Raw genomic sequence first — 18,598 nt, 5'->3', positions numbered from 1 at the left:
TCGTTTACATTCAAAATGCGATCGTGAGCCGTTAATACAAGTGATCTTGGCTATATCATCGAATTACGTACATTATGGGACCAAACTATGCATTGGGAAACTAAGCCTAACGTATCTTTGATATTGTATTATAAGATCAAACTACGCATCAAAGAACTAAGCTTAACGTATCTTCGATTGTATGTAAGAATTTTCGGCTTACAATGAATCGATGAGGTAGTTGACGTCGTTGACTTGTACTTACTCTATCCGAAGAAGCATGACAGTCGCCCAGAGCCATTTCTCTCGTGAAATGCTGTCGTTGCTCATGTTCTAAATGTGACCCCTATTTTTCGTGCCTATGGCCTGTCCTTTAATAATATTTATTTTTCCATATAATATTTTAGATCAGAAATTTGATTAGGGGAGTTAGCTGAGCACAAGATTAATTAAAATTAAATATTGGCATGAGGTGAAGGATTACCAAACATACAGACTTTAATCAATATCTAATCACAATTATATCTTTTAAAATTAAATCGCAATATTTAACATATCTCTTGCACCCTTTGAAAAGTCAAAACTTTAAGCTAAGGCTGAAGAAAAAGTCAAACAATGACTCATTTTCTTGGCCTTTTTTTCTACGTAAAAATTCATCCATTTCACACTAAATGTAACGGCCTCAACTACTTTTTTTTTCTTTATTTGGCTCAAATTCTTCATCAATCGAATATTTGTTTCGAAAATGTTAAATTTTCTGTAATATAATATATATATATATATATATATTTTTTTTTTTACTGTCATGGAAGAATCAAGTTATTTATTTTTAGAGACTCGAGATAAATAGTAGAAGAATGCCTAAAAATATTTGGAAAAAGACTTTCTGATAAGAGATGGAGTATTGGCAGTTGCAATTAGCGGAAAACTTGGAAAAAGACTTTATGAAAAAACATGGAATACTTGCAGTTGCAGTTAGCGGAAAACTTGGCGCAAAACCGATCATAATCGTTCTAGAATTATACAAAGCACCCTATTTAGTGAGATAATGTTTCGTTGTTGTTCTTGACATTGTTTATAGTTTTTTTACAAAATAATCTGATCTGGCTGAATATTTTGATTTATTAAATTTTACGACAGCCTAATATTTTGGAGTGGACCCCATAGACAAATCAAAACGAATATTTGACTGTCCATTTCTAATTTTTCTATTTTCTACCCACTTATTCTGTCCGTACGAAATGGGGACTTTTATGATCGTTCATCATTTCCTCTTTAACTTGTACACCAATTAAATTCAAACAATATTTTAGTTTCTAGTCATTTTCATGCATTTTCTTTTATATAAAAAGGGTAGATTTACCACTTAGTACTACGATTTAGTAGTATTCATCTTCACTTGTAAGTGAGAGGTCTTAGGTTCAATTTTCGTCAAAAGTGAATTTGAACCATATTATTACTAACCCATTGTAAGGCTAAATCCACCCCTACCTCTTAGCGTAGATAATATCGTTTGCTAAAAAAAAAAATGTAGATTTTGTTTTTAAAATTTTTTAAGAGTTTGGGTGCCAATAGAAGGAGAGGTTTTTTAGTATGCTCATAATACATATATATAAGTCATGATGTGCACCATGTCATTATACAAGTAGAAAAACATTTGAAAAGAAATGTTTTTTTTCTTCACTTATATACGAAGACTTCGAGCATATTGAAAAATTTCACAAAAGAAGCCTACCAACAATTAAGATACAATTTCTAGAATGAGAATCCTCTCTAAATCTTCTTTGTAAGGATTCAGGAAATCCTTCATTCACGTCCGTTCATTGTACATCATGCGATCGGTTTTTGTCAGGTATTATTTATATTCAATTTTAAATAAAAAATTACAATAATTTTTTACCGCACAATATACAATAAACGATTACAAAATTCTCGAGATCGTTACAAAGACCAATTTCTATTCCAAAGGGGGGCCGCTGTGACGCATTGGCTGATCAGAGAAGCCACTAAAGCATTGTATTATTTATCACTCATTTATCGTGTTATGATGATTAATGAGCCGCAGCTACAAAACGGTTAGGAATTTCATTCCCTTCCTTTCTAGTCCCTCTCTAGTATTGAGGATTGTTATTGGCATTCCAAATAGTTTATTTTATATTCCAATTTTTTTATATTTGGAAAGAAAAATACACTTGTGAAGAGTGTAGAATGAGATTTTTGAAGTACCAATAACACTTATCCAAGTCTTTTCTTCCCCTTTTTTTATTTAATCGATTTCAATTAAGCTACAAATTTTTTATATAGAGAAAAAGACAAAAGTGTGAGAGAAGGGGAGAAAAGTGAATGATAATAAGAGGAGAGAGAATCATATTCTAACATTTTAAGGCAAAAGTAACTACTCTTCGTACATAAAAAGCCATTCATATTTGTTCCCGAATTACAGTAAAACTAGAGAAGTTTTATGCACGCTTGCTATATGCCGATATTTAAGGAGAAACGATTCATTTCCTATAGAAACTAAATATTTTCTATCGGGAAATTTCGCACGGAATCGCTATAAGTGTAAATTTTTTTTTTTTGTGAAGAATACGGATCTCACCTAAAAGCTGACAGCATGAATTACAATACATAATGAATAATTCTACGTATTATTTAATATGCAAAAGTTGTTTATGATAAAATCTCACACATTTAAGGTGTTGTAACTGATGTTTAAGGAAAATATCAAAGTATTTAGTAGTGAGCCGATGATCTATCTGTTAGAAATAACTCTCATGGCTAATCATTATCATGAACATGATTAAACCAACGTTAAACCCGTAACTTGAGTGAGAGTTGGCTTTCGTTTCACCTTTTACAAGAATTACATGGAAGAGAAGTAAAACGCACAGCAGAGGCTGCAGCCATGCAAACCTGTCACACGCACCCACTAGAGAGAGAGAGAGAGAGAGAGAGATGCAGACAGCACGTAATTTGGATAAGCCCCATTGAACACTCTTTTATTTTTACCATTTTCCAATCCACCAACGTGCTGCGTGCAGATAAAGAAAACACCAAAAGAAACGCTCAAGTGGGGGATGGCAAGTCAAACCTCTCACACTTTTGTCCTTCCCAAAGGTCGAATAAAAGAACTTTCCCAGCAACCAAACACCCCCACATGTACCTCAAAAATCTTCTATATTCAAAGCACAGAGCTTTTCTTTGATCTCTTCAATTTTTTCCACTATTCAATTGCTGAGTTATTTCGTGCTCTTGACAGCTAGGTGTTTGTGAAAAAGCCTAGCCGAGAGAGAGAGAGAGCGTTCACACTGATTGGTGAGACCATCATCTTTGATTCACGGTCTTCTGCTTTTGCTTGCGCTTTGCAACTTGTTTGCAAACTTGGGTTTCTATTTTTTCCTCCTCTTCTGGCAGTTGGGTCTCGAAAGACGTGTTCTTGGGACGTTTTCTGGTGATGGGTTCTTGCTTAAGTTCTAGAATTAAAGCTGACAGCCCCCATCATAATGGTAATTAAGTTTCATCAAGTTTAAGATTCATCATTTAGTTTCTTAACTCTGTTAATTAAAAGTTTGGAACCTTGATCAAAGTTGGTTGTGTTTGATTAATGCAACATGCAGTTTTGGAGTTTATAGCAGCTATAGCTTAGTTTGCTGTTTTTTTTTTTTTTTTTTGGAATTTTGTTCTGATGCTGTTCTGATGAGTCCTGCTTCTTGGTTTATGTGACTTTTACTGCTCCGGTTTAAGATATTGAAATTTCAAGGAGAAACTTGGAAATTTATTTGTAATTAATGATGAACTTCGTAATTTTCCATTTTTGTTCTGTTTAAATTTCTTCATATGGAAAAGCAAGACCTCTTGGAACCGAACCTCGAGCACCATGTTAGATTACCATGGTACTTCATAAGCTGTGGCATCATCCGAAGCTAACCATTTTGTTGTTGAAAGTCAATCGATGCCAAATTTGAGATTTAAGTTTTTGTACCATATACAGGAACAACTAACTTAGCCTTACTCTTTTATATTGTGATGTTATAGATTCTTGTTAGAACTTATATATGATGACTGAATGTTGAGCATTATATGGTATTTGAAATGTGTAGGATTACATTCAAATAGCAAGGTGTCGTCCGTCTCAGTGACTTCAACTCCTCGGACAGAGGACGAGATCTTGCAATCCTGCAATTTGAAGAGCTTCGCCTTCAATGAACTGAAAACTGCCACCAGGAACTTCCGTCCTGATAGTATGGTGGGTGAAGGTGGTTTCGGCTCTGTTTATAAGGGGTGGGTTGATGAGAATTCATTAACAGCTGCCAAGCCCGGTACTGGTATGGTTATTGCTGTGAAAAGGCTTAACCAAGAAGGTCTCCAGGGTCACAAAGAATGGTTGGTGAGTATCACTTCTATGATCTATCCTTCTTTTGCTTACAGGCACTTTCCGAATATCTTTTTTATTTGTTTTTGGTGCAATCAAATATTTGAAAATCTAATATGCATTGACCATCAATTTCTCAGAGTCCCCCATAGAGGAATAGATGTGTTTAGGTCGAAAGGCTAATATATTGAACCAATCTTAATGAATCTTCTTCCGTTATAGTTGTTACATGTATATAACGTTACACGTAATATTTTCACAGAATAATTTATTGACTTTGTGGAGCCTCTTGAACTGTAGACGGAAATCAACTACCTTGGGCAGCTGCATCACGAAAATCTTGTAAGGTTGATTGGTTACTGCTTAGAGGATGACCACCGTCTTTTGGTGTATGAATTTATGCCTCGCGGAAGCTTGGATAACCATCTGTTTAGAAGTGAGTTATGAACTTCCCTCACTCTTTAGCCTTTTGATCTATTAAAGTAAGACATTGTTAAGGATATCAAATATTTCAGTATGAACTATGTAAGTATAATTTAGTGACTTAAAATGTTATTGGTGGAACAGGGGCGTCTTACTTTCAACCACTTTCCTGGAACCTTCGTATGAAGATTGCTTTCGGAGCTGCTAAGGGCCTAGCATTTCTTCACAGTGACAAGGCAAAAGTGATCTATCGGGACTTCAAAACTGCTAATATCCTGCTGGATTCGGTAACTGAAACTTTTAATTGTTGAGTTTTATTGCTTCTAGAAGAATTCTGGTAAGACTTTCTCACACAATTTTAATTGAAAAACAACAGACCTACAATGCCAAACTTTCTGATTTTGGTCTAGCCAAGGATGGCCCAGCCGGTGATAAAAGCCATGTCTCAACAAGAGTCATGGGGACATATGGTTACGCGGCGCCTGAGTATATGTCCACAGGTACGTTTAGTTAACAGGATTGAGTTCACATACAAAAGCAACCTACCCTTAAAAATGGGGGATATTTGTTTACAGCTTCATCTACCTTTCACCAAAGTTGTAACCAAATATTTCTAGGTTCTAACCACAGCCAGGCTTCGATCAATTTTAGAAAGAAAAAAAAAAAAGACTAATACCGTCATGGACTATGACATTATCCAGTCTTCGTATGTAGTACTTGGTGTCTGTTTCCCATTTACTTCATTTCTACTCAATACCTATGTTGCATCTGAAACCTTCTGCTACAGCCTACATATTATCCTGCCCTTCCTTGAAGATTTCCCTGCTGCAGTACCCTAAGGAATGACCAGCTTTTGGTTTTGATTTTCCTGTTCATTTTTTTCACCTCCATATAGTTGCAGAAAGTTCCGCTGTACTTTTTGGATACGTGATTGACTTACTCCTGACTTTGCTGTGGTAGGTAAAAATCTGTTGAAACAATTTGTTTTCCTTTCACACTTCTGCTTAATAAGAGCTTTCGTCCTGATGTCTTCATCATCTTGATCAGTGCTGCAGCAACCATATGGCTGTATTTTCTTCTTAAATATGACAAGAATGCATGATTGCTCCCTGCTGATCCTTATTTCTTCTTTTTTTTTTAGGTCATTTAACTGCGAGAAGTGACGTGTATAGCTTTGGGGTTGTTATGCTCGAACTATTGTCTGGCAGACGAGCTGTGGACAAGAACCGGCCATCGGGAGAGCACAATTTAGTTGAGTGGGCCAAACCTTACCTTGCAAGCAAACGCAAAGTTACTCAAATTTTTGACGGTCGTATTGAAGGCCAGTACTCTTTGGATGAAGCTCTCAGAGCTGTTAACCTTGCAATTCGATGCTTAGCTGTAGAACCCAAAGTTAGGCCAACCATGGATGACGTGGTAAAAGCGTTGGAGCAACTTCAGGAGCCCAGTGACTCGGAGGGCTCAGGTATCTCCCAAAATGAACATCACCCAAACCCTCATGCACATTCAAACCACGCTCCCAAACATCGCAGACACAGCATCAACGGAGTCAACAATGCAGCAACTCCTCATCGTCCCAGGGCATCCGCTTCCCCCACCCCAGCATGAGACATTCATAATCCATGCATGCTTTATCATTAGTTTGATTGGTTCAAGGGAAAACTGGGATTCAGTCTGAAAGGAAAGGGAAGGAAAAGAAATAGGAAGAAGGAAGCGGATAGTGTGTATATTGAATACTGTATCTTGTAACGAGTATGTAACTGCAGACTGTTGAATAATGTACAATTTTGTTTTGTGAATGCCTTCCTGGTTACTTTTCTCTCAAGCATTTTTTGTTTCTGAGCCTGGAATATGAGGAACTAAGTAGACCACATCAAGCTGAGGTTTTGGCCACTCACACTCTTCACCTTGTCCAACCCAAACGAAGCACCAGAATGATGACAGACCTTCAACGCCTCTCGCGCGCATGGTCCTTATTTACGCCATGCCAGCGGCAAGCATGGATCTCTGTACACCACAACAGCTTCTACTCAAGCAGCTCCGTACGTAGAAATCCTTATTCAGTTGTATGCCCGTACCCGTAGCGGAATCTTTAAAACATCTAGAGCCGTATATTATACTGTTCTAGTTTTTAGAGTGTAGTTCTAAAAGATGCTAGTCGGGCGGCGGACTGAGGCCTAGCACCTAGACATATTTAAGTAAATCTATTGTATTTCATGTAAATAAGTGTTTATACCTACAATATATATAATTTCATCATAAACTAGAAAATAAAATGACATATATTATGAAGTATTAGAACATAATGAAACATTGATCTTGATCAACAAACGTATAATGTGTGTTTAAATATCTATTTTCTATCTAAATGAATGAATCACAATAACTGTCTGATGCCTCGCAATCTAAGCATCTAGACGGATACCCCAACAAATCTAAGCACTCTTTCATAATTTCCGACACCCAAATGCATTAGTCGACGCATTTCACAATTTTGCACCCATATTTCCGTCATTACATTAGACCCACCTGTACTTAAAATCATTAACTACAATTGTAAGGGGCACCCACAGAGGTGCGCCCCTCCAAAAATAGGCGTATGCCACTTTAAGCTATGAACACACGGTATTCTTTAGTAAAAGGCGAAAGAATAGTTCGCTATGTGCTCAACGCATGGCTCCGTGAGTTTAACGTTTGACACGCCGCTTTTTTTTATATTGCCTATTCTACCTCGTTCTTCACGCTCTCGTCGATGTGGGACTTACCTTCCGTTTAGGTAATTGCAGTTCAACAAAAACAGTCTGCACAAGAAAACTTGGCTCAACAAAAAGTTTAGCTCCAATTCTTTTTGTCGTCTGCCCGGTTACATTTAGCCTTCAAAAATCATCTCCCATTATTTCCCCTTGATTTGATAAACTAACTGATGCTTCATGATTAAATTAAACTTCCAGTCCCAAACCAAGTTTCATGAAGAACCAGTTTCTAGCAAACTCTCATTTTGTTTGTCTTCTGTTGGAGATAATTATATGAATGATAAGCAGCAGCCGATTCCGAAACGCGACCTCGGGTGGTTAAGATGGGGACACTATCGGTGTTGGACCAGTTAGACAGCGGGCATGCATCGCCTGTTGGAAATTTCAAAACTCATTCTGTTATTAGTTTTTTTTTTTTTTTTTTCGTGGGTTTGGTTTTGCATCACTATTGTATTCAATGAAAACATTGAAAAGTCTGTTTATATATGCTGTCTATGATCGTGTAGAAATTTCAAATAAAAAAACATGGTTACAAAACGTGTCTGGTCAACTGTAATATGTAAACTTGGTAATCTTTGTTCTTGTTACTTGTTTCTCCTCCGCCTTGCAGTTGCATGACGACCTCTCTGCAGTCCCCTTTACTCGGTCCCTCGACTCCCTCCTCGATCATCGACCGTGAGTTTTCATTACATTCATCGGCCTTTGAATTCATTTTTACTTGTATATGCGTCATCATGTAAATTTATATGATCGTTTTAATTTTACAACTGCTCATCTTCGATTTAAATAACCTTAGTTGATTAACAAGGATAAGGCTGTGTAGGATAAACATTCATCCCCGTTGTTGGCTTGGGATTGCTCTCTTTTAGTTGATTAACAAATTTGCAATTCGATGAAAAGGCTGCATATCATCTGAGTTTGGAATACAGAACATGTTTTATGGAGTGCAGCAGTACTCAAATCAATTGAGTTCATATTTACTTATGAAGTTCTGAAAATTTTATTAAATGAATGTTATGGTCTGTTTGATGACCATTTTATTTTTTCGTTTTTAGTTTTTATTTTTGTGTTGGAGAGATGAGGAAAGTGAAAACAACTTAGAACAAAATACGAAACGGTTATCAAATACTGATCGTTAAGGGTAATAGTTTCATTTCAAGTTCCAGTTATTGAGGACAGTTTCATAGATATTGACCACCATGAGTGGCGGGATTCGCACAAGCGTGAAAGGGTACACTAGGGTGAAACGCGGGGATTTGGCTGTGGACACAACGCATGAGAATACTGGGAGGGATAATGCTAGCGAGACAACATTTATTAATAGCCATTCGAGTAATGCGCCCCAATTAACTGCAGCTGCTGATTGCATAGACAAGAAACCAGCTAATGAAGATTCACCTTCGAACCCACCTCGCGATGGTAGGTTTGCGACTTGCGATTCATTCACTTTTTAGCTGATTGCATAGATAAAAAATCGTGTGTTGTATATGATTGATGAATTTTAATACACATTGAAAATGACTCTTTAGTTGTTAGTTACTAGTACACCATAGCCTACAAGTTACAAGTAATATATGGCATGCTAACATTTACATGTCCAGGATTGAATTCGAATGTGAGGGTTTCGTCTGTCTCGGTGCCTTCAACTCCACAGATAGAGGGTGAGATCTTGCAGCCCTTCAACTTGAAGAGCTTCTGCATTGATGAACTGAAAACAGCCACAAGGAACTTCCGTATTAATGCAACAGTCAATGGAGTTCGTATGCGACGTGTCTTTAAGGGGTGGATTGATGAGATTTCATTCACAGCTACCGTACCTGGTGCCGGCATGGCCATTGCTCTTAGCTATGTGTAGGGATGGGCAAATACTCATTGGTTATGGGTAACCGCGGTTATCCGTCCATAACCAATGGGTATTTGCCCATCCCTAGTGAGGATCCTCTTGACCAAGTTTATTGGGCCGTTGAAATTTTATCCAACGGCTACAATTATTATAACTTGTAAAGGAGCCCCTTGTTTGTAACTGTTGGATAAAATTTCAACGGCCCGATGGGCTTGGTCAGGAGAATCCTCACCCTTTACTCAGGAGAGGATCTTGATCCGTATGTTTTGAGATGGGTCTAATGTAAAAGAAACATTAACAAAATAAAAATAAATAAATAAATAAATAACTGAAAAAAAAAATTTGGAAGGGGAGGGAGCGGTAGAAAGATAGCGACTTTATTCCATATTAGTCGCTATTTTTGGAGCGATTATTTTTAAAAAGAATCGCTAGCAAAGTACCGATCGTATCAATTTTTTTTTCTTTTTCCATTGAATAGCTATAGTAGAGTAAAATAGTAATCACAATGCAAAGTATCAACCTAACAACAAAAAGTGCTGACACATGGAGTCCTATTCATGGACCTAAATAAAAAAATAACTAAAAATTGGACTAATTTAATTGTTATGCCATAAAATTGGGAAATGAATCATTTCCGGATCTCTTCCACTAAATTCACCCAATCACCTAATTCAGACCCTTGAAATTTAGTCCAACGGCTAAAATTATTATAACTTTTAAAGGGACTTCCTGTTTGTAGCCGTTGGATCAAAATTTAAGGCCCTGGATCGATTGATTGAGTGGATTTGGTGGAAGGGATCCGGAGATGATATTTTTCCATAAAATTAGACATATTTCAAGCTAGTTTATTTACACGTAATAGATTTGTAAGGAAGAGTTAATTTAAACAATATATTAATGAAACTCTTTTTGTCAAATATAAGAGGGTGAAAAAACATTTTTGTCTTCTATCACAAAATAAAATTATGGACAATAAAGTAATTTGCACAAACTAAATTTTACAGTTGTTTTTAAAAGTATCATCTACATGTAATCCTAACAAATCACCTACAAGAACTCCGGATTTTTACGGGTGTATTGGTTTTTGAAACTTCGAATTTCTATAACACTTATTTTCAAAATTTCAAGTTCGAGTTTAAGTACGAACTCTAGGTTCATGATACCTGCAAACAAACACAATATACATATGTAGTGAACGGGAATAGCTTCGGGATTTATGTGTGAAAAGAATGAGTGAGGACCCAAAATATGGTGTTGTCGTGGCTTGCAAGCCCAAAAGAGTGGTTGTTGGGTTTCTGGGCAACAAATGAGAAGTAAATGGGTTAACAGATTATATACCCAATTATTGGACTAAGAAGGAAAAGTGAAAAACAAGGCCTAACCTGTGGGCTTGTTATTTCATGTGAGCCATAAATAAAACAAGGCCCAAAAGAAAAAGAAAACAAGCGGGAAAGTTTGGTGCATATGCCTAATTGGGTTGCGGGTCGATTGCAGGCAGCCCAGGTCTGTAAGAAAGGTGATGCAAAATGGCTTTATTTTGGACCTTAGAGTTTTGGAGCAAGAACGACTTGGTGGTTGGGGCAGTGCGGCTTCATGTTGCGGCTCCCATGCGTGTAGGGTTTGAAAAATCCCATTTTTTTTTCTTCTCTTATTCATGCATATTCAATTCACCACAATTATAAGAACAATAAATTTAAGTTGAATCTATAATTTGAAAAAAAAAAAAAAAAACGTAAAATTAGAGTTCATGCTTCATGGTGAATGTTTCATGTAATCATTGCTGAAAAAATATCGAAATTGAAACCATGTTTTATAGATTACTTGGATTGCTTGATGAATATTGTGAACGACTTTGTAGTAAATAAGCATTCAGTTCCTTAGCTTAGTGTCAGGAGCGTGTTTAATAATGCGTTATGACCTAAATTTAACTGAAGGAGAGAGAGGGGGTGCAGCTGCATAAAGAGAAAAGATAGGCTTGAGAATTACTATGATGATATTTCTCCGTACCTTGTGCCTTTTTAAAGAAAAATAATGGGGTTACTTGCCCTACAAGTAATACAAAGTTGTGCCTTTTTTTTTTTTTTGTAATTAATTCTTGAATTGTTTCTCACTAACATTAGTGCCTTTTTTTTTTATAAATACTCAAGTAATGATTTCTTTTGTGAAATTGGTGTGGATGCCCACATATGGCTAATAGTGGAAAGTGGAAGAATAAAAGTCAAAATTATATTGCTTAAATAGTAGAAGTTTGGTTTTTATTGTTTTGGTGTGTAAGCCTTTTACATACATTAAAAGAGACGTATGTTTGTATCGTATGAGTAGTACAAAAAGATAAAAAGCATAAAGTAATAATCATGTTTTCCTCATGTGTCCCTCTCTACATTCATTTCTCTTATCTGATACTAGTGAAGAAAATAAACAAAATAATATATGACTCCCGTTTGACTTCAATCTCTAACAACTCTAATAATATATATAGGTACGCATCATCTGGTAATAACATGTTTCTAAATGCTCAAGGTAATCATTATCTTGAATTGGTCAAAACTCTAAAAGACTCCAAAACAAAACTGTCGAACACTCTAATGCTTTAGCATATTCAATCACATATATTAAAAATTAACCCGTTCTATCAACTATATTTTTTCTCTCAAATGAGGCATAAATAAATAAATAAATATATATATATATATATATATTATATGACCCTTTATAACCAAATATATCTCGGGATACTAAACCTAGTTAGAAACTAATATTTTATTTTATTTTTTTAAGTTTTACATATATTAAAATAAACGGTTAAATGGGTACCCGTTTATAACCGGGGGTAATACCATAACCGTCTATTTAAATTTCACGGGTAAACGGTTATACCCATAACCGTTTATTTATCTAAACGGTTACCCATAACCATAACCGTCAAATTTAAATGGACGAATAACCGCAGTTACCTATAACCAATGAGTACTTGCCCATCCCTACCTACGGTGCCAAGCTTTATAATTTTTGTGCTGGCGAGGATCGATCAGCAAGTTATAGAAACCATGTTTCAACAGACATCGTGGCAACACATGGTTATGCAGCTCCTGAGTATATAGCCACAGGTATCTTTTGTTTAGTTAAGAGATTGTTCGTGTTCATACACAAAAACAACCCGAGTAATCAGTTGTTCTTCATTCGCTTTCTGAAGGTGATTGTACCGCGAAATGTGATGTGTATAGTTTCGGAGTTGTTCTGCTTGAAACGCTGACTGGCAGACGAGCTGTGGACAAGAACCGGCCATCTGAGGAACAAAATTTAGTCGAATGGGCGAGGCGTTACCTTGCCAGCAAACGTAAAGTTGTCTGAATTTTCGATGATCGTCTTGAAGGCCAGTACTCTGTGGGGGTAGACTCTTGGAGCAGCTAACCTTGCAAGCCAATGCTTATCAATAGAACCCAGGTGTAGGCCAAATATGGATGAAGTGGTAAAAGCACTGGAGAAACTTCAGGGTTAATCCTGTGACTTAGCTAAAAACATGGGGTTAAATTTTAAACCTTGCAATTTATTTATTTGTTAGCTGCGTACTATTTTTTATTGCAAGAATTTCCATGATTTTAAAAAATATTTGCACATCAGGTGCAAAATGTACTCAAAAGGGTATAAATGATATTCGGAAAAGTTGTAAACATACATCCTTAAAAACAAGCTAAGTCATCGTTATAAAATAGGAAAATTGCTTAGTTGGATCAGAAGTCAATGAACCTATAATATCAAGCGAAATCTCAAAATCTAATAATTAACTACATCACTGGTCTTATATCTAAATAACTATAACACGAGAATAACGTAGGTTTTATATAAAAATACTTCAAGAGCCTAATGAACAGTGATGCCACCAATCTTGATTTGGGGGAGTAACGTCATACTGATCCTCCCCCTTTCAAAAAATTTTGGCAGTTTTTTTCTTGCCATAACACCAAATTATCGTCTCTATATTCTAGAAGATGTATTTTATGGTGTAAAATCTCTTATAATCCCACAAAACGAAATAAAAGGAACAATTTATAGTATTTGAATACCTATAAAATGCTTCATCTTATAATTCGTGAAGAAGCATACTAAAATAAATTCGATAATTGAGAAGACAAATTTAATAATTAAGAACGAATTTGAACTACATTATTACTTCTTATTGTGAGGTTAAGACCTGGTTTGGTACTGAGGTGATTCTGAAAAAAGTTGCTATAAAAAAAAGCTGAGAGCTGTTTTTGTGTTTGGTAAACACTCAGCTTCAGCTTTTTTTCACAGTTTTGGGTGAAAAAAAGCCAAAAACAAGAAGCTGCAAAACCCAGCTTTGAAAAACCGGCTTTTTTTCACATCTGTTTTACGTAAAAGTTTACCAAACACTATAATACTGTTTTTTTTTTTTCAAAAGCACTTTTACAAAAAAGTTTACCAAACACTCTGCTGCTTTATTTCACAGCTGCTTATTCTCACAGCACAGCAGAAGCAGTTTTTTTTCAAAGCACAACAATACCAAACCAGCCCTAAGTCCATTATTTTTCTTTAGCGTAGATAATATCGTTTATTCAAAATAATAATAAATAGTATATGCCCACGTATAAAGTGTGTGAAATTTTATACTTTGGTTGTTTTAAATTGAAGTTGAGAGGAAGAGAGTGAGAGAGAAGTGGAGTGAGGAGAGATGTTTTTTATTATCTAAAAAAAAAAAAATGATAAACTTACATGTAGGTGAGGTTTAAAAAAAAAAAAAATTGTTTTGTGAAATTACGTTAATATCCTTAACTTTTTTGTTGCAATAGAAGCAGTGTTTGAAATATCCTAAATATGCTCGATATTTCCATGGAAATATCCAAAAATTCAGGGAATAATATGGAAAGAAGGGATGAAATCTAAACTTCACCTCATATCCCCGATATTTTCGGAAATTAATCAAATTTCTCGATATTTTCGATATTTTAAGGAAATATCTAGGGTTTGCAGGAAATATGCATGAGCCTTTTGCATTGTTTTTTTTTTTTTTTTTTTTTAAAAATTTCTTTCTTTATGGTATTAGTTTACTTCAATAAAACTTGTGCTGCTTTCGTGACGAAAATTTCAATTAAGATATGTATAATTTATTATTTCTAGTGAAATACTTTACTTTATTACTTGTCAATATATTAAAATTTTTTTTCTCACATATCACATACTTATTGTTTACACAGTATCTAATCATTAATTCTTGATTCATACGTGTATTGTAGCTTCATATAACATTCCCTAAAAAATAATTTCAAATTCCCATATTTTTGAGCAAATTTCATCATTTCCATCGAAAGCAATCAATATTCGATATATCTACTGATATTTCCATAAATTTACCTTTCGATATTTTCATCGATATCGATATTTTAAACATTAGATAGAAGACAAAGATGTAGTTTTTGATTAAGTAGGAGAATATTCAGGACGTGTGCTAGCAGGAAGTGAAATTAAGGGCCCAAAAACTGGTCACAGAAACCCGGCCCAACGGCCCACCAAAAGTACGTCATCAGATGGAGTGCCTGAAGACTCAACCGTAGACTCGGGGCTCTTAAAAATCAGGGTTTCGAAAGTCTTTCCCTTCAGAAAATTCAGATCCAAAAAAGTACGCTTTCTTCGAAGCTCTCTCATCGTCCGTACGATTCACTGTGTTCAGAAACTCACAGGTAAATATCTTCTCTCGAATCTTCAAAGTCTTCATCCGATCAGAGAAATTGACAAAACCCTGATTCCAATCGTTGCTTCTTCTTGCTATGTGATCGTGAAACCAATCAATTTGGATACTTTTTGCAGTATTGGATATGAGGAGGTACAGCCCACAGTACTATAGTCCTCCGAAGAGGAGCTACGGCGGCGGCGGAGGAGGTGGGCGAGGAAGAAGCCCCCCAAGAAGGCGCAAGGAACAGAATAATGGAAGTCTTTTGGTCCGGAACATTCCTCTGGATTGCAGGTCCTGTGAAAGAAAAGTTTGAATTTTTGGTTTGATTTGTTTGCTGGTCTGTTTTCTGACATTTGGGGTTTTTTGTCTAATTTTGCAGAGCTGAAGAGCTGAGAGCTCCCTTTGAAAGATATGGGGAAGTTCGGGATGTCTACATTCCCAAGGACTACTATACTGGGTGAGCTTTAATTTTGTCAATGCGTGTTCGATGCATCGATAATGGTGTTGTAGGTTATAATCTTGAAAATGAACCTGAGCTTGCTATGTTTGACAAGTGAATGAGCACTATCCAGATTATATAAAAGCTTCAAATGGGTGAATTAGTTTGTTTGAGGTCGGCATCTATTTACACATCGTGCTTATAGTTCCTACGATTTTTTTGAGGTCAACAAGTGAAACTCGGTTGATAAGATTGCTATTTGAAATTTTAGTTCTTTCAAATTTCGTACTTCCTACATGTTGGCATTCTTGGTTAGAATATACAAGCAGGGAATATATTACATGTGTGTGGAATTTCGTAAACTATTTTTTGAAATATTTATTTTCCTTTTTCATAGTGAATATTTGAACTGGTTTGTCAGGGGTGTTTTCGAAGTTAAAACAAGCCCGAGCCTCACATTTGATGAAGGCCTACTGTTTATCATTGCCTAACATAGGGGTATTCCAAGCGTGTTAGGAGTAATGTCAATGAAGAATGTTCTTTTTTATGAAGCAAAATTATATAATTACAACAATCAAATAGAAGTTTGGTGAGGACTACGTTGATTTCAAGTGCTTATAATCACAAGAATGTGAAGAATTTGTGGGCAACGTTGATTTCAAGTGCTTCTTAAAGAATGAGAAGAATTTCCAAGTTACTTGCATATTTTGAAGTTGCCTTTCATACTTGACTATAAAGAAAAGGTTAGCCACTAAGCTTCGAGTTTACCTGCTTTTCTTAAATTCAGCATCCACTTAAGTGGAAGTGCTCAAGAGCTGACGTAAGATATGTGTACAGAGTAATGGCACTGTGGTGGTAACTTACTATGCTAATTTTGAAAAGTCATTGCCCTCATACATTCTGTCTTTGCTCACTCTTAATCTCTGCTTCTTTGTACTGTACTAACTTTTTTTTGAACTTCTATGTAGGGAACCTCGGGGATTTGCATTTATTCAGTTTGTGGATTCTTATGAGGCCGCAGAGGCTCAGTATCATATGAATGGGAAGATTTTTGCTGGGAGGGAGATATCTGTGGTTGTTGCTGCAGAGACTAGGAAAAGGCCGGAGGAGATGCGCCAAAGGACTAGGGTTAGGTAGTTTCTACTATTCTGACTCGCTCTCACTCTCTTGGTATCTTTCTTACTAACTTGACTCTGTAAGTTTGAAATACCAATTGCCTGTTTTGCTTTTTGCAGAGAGCCATCAGGCCATGGGGGAAGACGATCATCTTATTATGGTATGTTTCTTATGACAGTACAAGTTATACTCATTATGGCATGCTGGTTCTGACCACAGTGAGGGATGGTCCTCAACATTATTGATCATGTTGGCTTCACTAAGTAATCAGAAATCTGCAGCCATATGATTGCCTTCCTATTCATTGCTGAAGTTAATAATCAAATTAGTTAAGAAATGGTTTGTTATATTTGTGATGCCATTTCTGCTAAACATAATCGCCATTCTGTATCTGATATGTCACAGGGCGTTCACGTTCTCGTTCTCGCTCTCCACGCTATCCATCAGGTTCTAGAAGTCGATACCGCTCAAGGTAAGCTTTGAAGGTGACAGATTTCCCTGATTTCACTATATATTATTTTTGGAAAGCCCACTGATGCAGGTACATTGGCAAATAACTTTCTCAGGTCCTATTCTCCTGCACCAAGACAGCGAGGCGACTCTATTTCACCGAGAAGAAGGCGCCGAGACAACCCAAGATCACCCCAAGATCTTCCATCACTGCGAGACGGTGATCATGATCGCAGACCATATTCTCCAGGTTATGACAATGGGGCTGGACCAATTGAAAACGCCGATGGGTATGACAAGTGAGTCTCCAATTGCTTCACTTTTCTAGCTTATACTGCAGGGTTCACATCATACATAATCTTTCGGACTATGCTGTCATTATAAAGTGGTGGATTTTTATTTAGTATGTATGTGAACGCAATGCTGATCTTTTACGTTGATCATGTGTTCGTGTTTCGCTGTTGTAGGAAACCTATGCGCGAAGATAAGGACGGAAGAGATCACTGGAGGTCTCCTGATAGAGCATCAAGATCACCATCTGGATCTAGGTCCAGATCTGCTGAGTTATCACCTCCGCGCAACAGATAAGGAAAAAAGCCGCCATGTGAATGCACAAACATTCGTTCGATAACGTCTGGCAGATTTTTGAGTATTTCTGGTTTGTAATATCAGTTTACTGTGCCTGAGTTGTAGGCTTGTGTGCAAACATTTGGAACAATTAAAACCTTTGGTTTGGTTTCTTTGGACCGCTAAAGTTCTCTGGTTTTATTTAATGCGTCCTAAATTGAATCAAATAATAATAATTCGTACTTTGGTCAAAAATCTGCTGCTCAATTCAAATCTTAAGTACGAAATTTCAAGGATGATAAATTAAAAATGCCAATGTGGGTTTTATAGAGAAGAGGATTTGTTCCAACACCGGTTGTATAGAATCATGTTCACGTGGGGAGAGGCACGTGAGTGTAGGATCGTTAAAAGGTCTATTAAGAGAGGTATAGGCACATGGTTATATGACCGTCAATGGTAATGTGGGAGATCAAATTTGCAAATCAAATGACATGATGGTTGATAATTGGATTATTACTTAGGTGTTGATTAACATGCTTATTTCTTATTGATAACATATCATCTGGTTTACAAATTTGATTTATAAATTTGGTCTCCAAGCATTACGCGATCGTCAAAGGGGCAGAGATCTGATTCTATATAAATAGTTTGGACTTTGGAGCAATGTTATTAGCAGCAATGTTGGTTGCTAACTAATTATGTCCCATAAGCAAATGCATCATGAACTAAACCCTATACCTACATATAAACAAGAGAAGCAAGAAGATACTAATATTACGATCTAGTAGTATACCTTTTTTTATTTAATTGTCGAGTGGGTCCAAGTCAAATAGTTCACCTGCTTTGGCAAATCCACTTGAGATTTGGAAATAGTTTTGAGTTAATAGGAAGACCTGGCCTTGGAACAACTCCACCCCACTAAGGCAATTACTGCTCGGGCTATTGATCTAATGCAATTACTGCCTTA

General features: G+C 36.2%; 2 protein-coding genes and 1 non-coding gene across 4 annotated transcripts; 2 read left to right on the top strand and 1 right to left on the bottom strand.

Annotated features, from left to right (window-relative positions):
• The first annotated feature begins 3,009 nt into the window (after window positions 1-3,009).
• LOC137720566 (receptor-like cytoplasmic kinase 176) lies at window positions 3,010-6,573 on the top strand. The gene is made up of 6 exons (XM_068459647.2): window positions 3,010-3,485; window positions 4,080-4,366; window positions 4,652-4,787; window positions 4,919-5,061; window positions 5,151-5,274; window positions 5,916-6,573. The coding sequence occupies exons 1-6, from the start codon at window positions 3,434-3,436 to the stop codon at window positions 6,380-6,382; spliced, it is 1,209 nt and encodes a 402-aa protein (XP_068315748.2). The 5' UTR covers window positions 3,010-3,433; the 3' UTR covers window positions 6,383-6,573.
• A 763-nt stretch (window positions 6,574-7,336) lies between these two features.
• On the bottom strand, window positions 7,337-7,453 carry LOC137721588 (U5 spliceosomal RNA). The gene has a single exon (XR_011066663.2). It is a non-coding gene; the product is annotated as a U5 spliceosomal RNA (small nuclear RNA).
• A 7,456-nt stretch (window positions 7,454-14,909) lies between these two features.
• LOC137720350 (serine/arginine-rich SC35-like splicing factor SCL30) lies at window positions 14,910-17,886 on the top strand. Of its 2 annotated transcripts, none has more exons than XM_068459410.2 (8): window positions 14,910-15,066; window positions 15,194-15,350; window positions 15,439-15,516; window positions 16,467-16,631; window positions 16,734-16,774; window positions 17,020-17,086; window positions 17,181-17,354; window positions 17,532-17,886. In XM_068459410.2, the coding sequence occupies exons 2-8, from the start codon at window positions 15,202-15,204 to the stop codon at window positions 17,650-17,652; spliced, it is 795 nt and encodes a 264-aa protein (XP_068315511.2). In that variant the 5' UTR covers window positions 14,910-15,066; window positions 15,194-15,201; the 3' UTR covers window positions 17,653-17,886. The 2 variants fall into 2 exon arrangements, with proteins under 2 accessions (XP_068315511.2, XP_068315510.2); XM_068459409.2 differs by having other exon boundaries at window positions 17,181-17,363.
• The last annotated feature ends 712 nt before the right edge of the window (window positions 17,887-18,598 follow it).

This window comes from Pyrus communis, chromosome 1 (genome assembly GCF_041283825.1).
Source record: "Pyrus communis isolate YQ-2024b chromosome 1, ASM4128382v1, whole genome shotgun sequence".
NCBI lineage: Eukaryota > Viridiplantae > Streptophyta > Magnoliopsida > Rosales > Rosaceae > Pyrus > Pyrus communis.
The sequence above is the reverse complement of the archived record's forward strand: the minus strand, read 5'-3'. Positions and strand labels throughout refer to the sequence as shown.

Excerpts from the sequence above, each read along its gene's own strand:
- LOC137720566 (XM_068459647.2), top strand. The coding sequence starts at position 3,434 with ATGGGTTCTTGCTTAAGTTCTAGAATTAAAGCTGACAGCCCCCATCAT. Across the intron at positions 4,788-4,918 it reads GGATAACCATCTGTTTAGAA|GGGCGTCTTACTTTCAACCA; the intron begins GTGAGTTATGAA and ends TTGGTGGAACAG. Across the intron at positions 5,275-5,915 it reads GCCTGAGTATATGTCCACAG|GTCATTTAACTGCGAGAAGT; the intron begins GTACGTTTAGTT and ends TTTTTTTTTTAG.
- LOC137720350 (XM_068459409.2), top strand. The coding sequence starts at position 15,202 with ATGAGGAGGTACAGCCCACAGTACTATAGTCCTCCGAAGAGGAGCTAC. Across the intron at positions 15,517-16,466 it reads CCCAAGGACTACTATACTGG|GGAACCTCGGGGATTTGCAT; the intron begins GTGAGCTTTAAT and ends ACTTCTATGTAG. Across the intron at positions 16,775-17,019 it reads AAGACGATCATCTTATTATG|GGCGTTCACGTTCTCGTTCT; the intron begins GTATGTTTCTTA and ends GATATGTCACAG.